Source organism: Cyprinodon variegatus, unplaced genomic scaffold, assembly GCF_000732505.1.
Source record: "Cyprinodon variegatus isolate N-32 unplaced genomic scaffold, C_variegatus-1.0 Scaffold1138, whole genome shotgun sequence".
Classification (NCBI taxonomy): Eukaryota; Metazoa; Chordata; class Actinopteri; order Cyprinodontiformes; family Cyprinodontidae; genus Cyprinodon; species Cyprinodon variegatus.
Window position 1 is genome coordinate 150,910 of NW_015151591.1, and position 1,858 is coordinate 152,767.

Below are 1,858 nucleotides of genomic sequence, written 5' to 3' on the forward strand. Positions count from 1 at the left end.
AGAGCGAGGTGTGAGAGAACGCTGGGACCCTTTTTCCACCTGGATCCCCGCTCTTTTTGGCCCTCATGTCCCTCCATTGTTGCACAAACTTGCCCCCACTTCCTCGCCCCCTCGGCCGTATCTAGACCCACAGCTAGTTCCTGATTGGCCCTCTGGCGTTGTGGCGTGGAATAACATAGCGCAGAGCACACTTCAATATTGGGCAGAAATCAAAAATATCTGCGAAACGCTCACTGCGACACTCTGCTTCCTCCAAATCTGAGACCATGGTCTTTAGCCGGAAAAGGGTGGAGAGCCTTCTCGGTGTTGGGGAGGATGTACTGCCCCTAGTGGAGGAGTCTAAGTATCTTGGGTTCTTGTTAACAAATGAGGGGAAGATGTAGTGGGAGATCGACAGGCGGATTGGTGCGGCGTCTGCTGTGAAGCGTGGGCTGTACCGGTCTGCTGAGGTTCAGAGAGAGCTGAGGCAAAAAGCAAAGCTCTCCATTTACCAGTCGATCTACGTTCCTACCCTCATCTATGGTGATGAAAGAACGAGATAACGGATCCAAGCGGCTGAAATGAGTTTTCTCCGTAGTGTGTCTGGGCTCTCCCTTAGAGATGGGGGAGGAGCTCAGTCATCCGGGAAGGACTCAGAGTAGAGCCGCTGCTCCTCCACATCGAGAGGAGCCAGCTGGACAGGACACGCTGGAGGGACGTTTATCTGCTGGCCTGGGAGCGCCTTGGGATTCCCCCGGAGGAGCTGGACCAAGAGGCTGGGGAGAAGGACGTCTGGGCCTCCCTACTGAATCTGCTACCCCCACGACCCGACCCCGGATAAGAGGAAGAAGATGGATGGATGGATGGATGGATGGATGGATGGATGGATGGATGGAAGAATTGGCTAAAATCCACTCAGAGGAAAGGGGGCTTCCTAAACACCCCCCCTCTGATGCTGAAAACTCTCCCTTTAAATGTTTGCTTCTCTGAGCTTCAGCTTGTTATCAGTCAGCCGCTCACTGATGGAAGGAGGCTCCAATCTTTGAGGTTCTTTCTCTCAGGACCAGTCAGCTGTTCAGGATGAAACCAGAAATCCGTCTAACATCTGAACACCTCCTTCCTTTTCAGCCCTGTTCCAGTTCGTCTCCACCGAGTCCAGGGAGTACGACGACATGAAGTCCATCCTGACGGCCGGCTACATCGACACCAGCTCCACAGGCTGCTTCGCTTACAGCAATCCCCGGCTAGTTCACAGCGAGCTGCTGGAGAAGGAGGTGAGAGATTTGTGCTTTTTGTTTCCCTACATTAGGTTTTGCTTGGATAATTATAAAACGTTCATGATGAAATCCTCCTTTAGCATCACTGGGTTCACTGAACAGTTCAGTTTTAAACTGTCTGATGTTTCTGCTGGACAGTGATGTCCTGCTGATGCTGAAGTAGGGAAGGACCATCAACCCATTTTAGATACTCATTTATAAAGCTGCAAATTGATTAATCTGTTTATTTTTATTTAATTTTTTTCAATTAAACGATTCCTAATTGGATAGCCAAAGGTTCCTAAAAGAAGATTCCAAAAAAGTAATAAAAAAAAACTAAATAAGACAGGTGATTTGATAGGAGCATGAAGGAAGCTGTCTATGTTCAGAAAGAAAAAACCAACCTTAGTGTCATATGAAAATCATATTTAAATGTCAAATCATTCTGGCTTAAACATGTATATAAATGTTATCTTTATCAGACTATTTTGTCCCAAAAGTTAGAAAATTTCTATAAAAAAAAAAATCCTGTCTTATAATCTGTGTTTTATTTCGTTATATAGGCCAGTTAGTTCTACGTCAGCCTGAACACCTAAATTCGGCCAATCATATATCAACGGTCA

General features: G+C 46.8%; 1 protein-coding gene across 1 annotated transcript in view; it reads left to right on the top strand.

The window, feature by feature from the left end:
* fam208a (family with sequence similarity 208 member A) overlaps window positions 1-1,858 on the top strand; it is a 12,152-nt gene that overhangs the window by 1,732 nt on the left and 8,562 nt on the right. Inside the window, exon 2 of the mRNA XM_015400722.1 lies at window positions 1,108-1,253. Coding sequence (XP_015256208.1) covers window positions 1,108-1,253 — 146 coding nt within the window. The remainder of the gene's footprint in view (window positions 1-1,107; window positions 1,254-1,858) is intronic.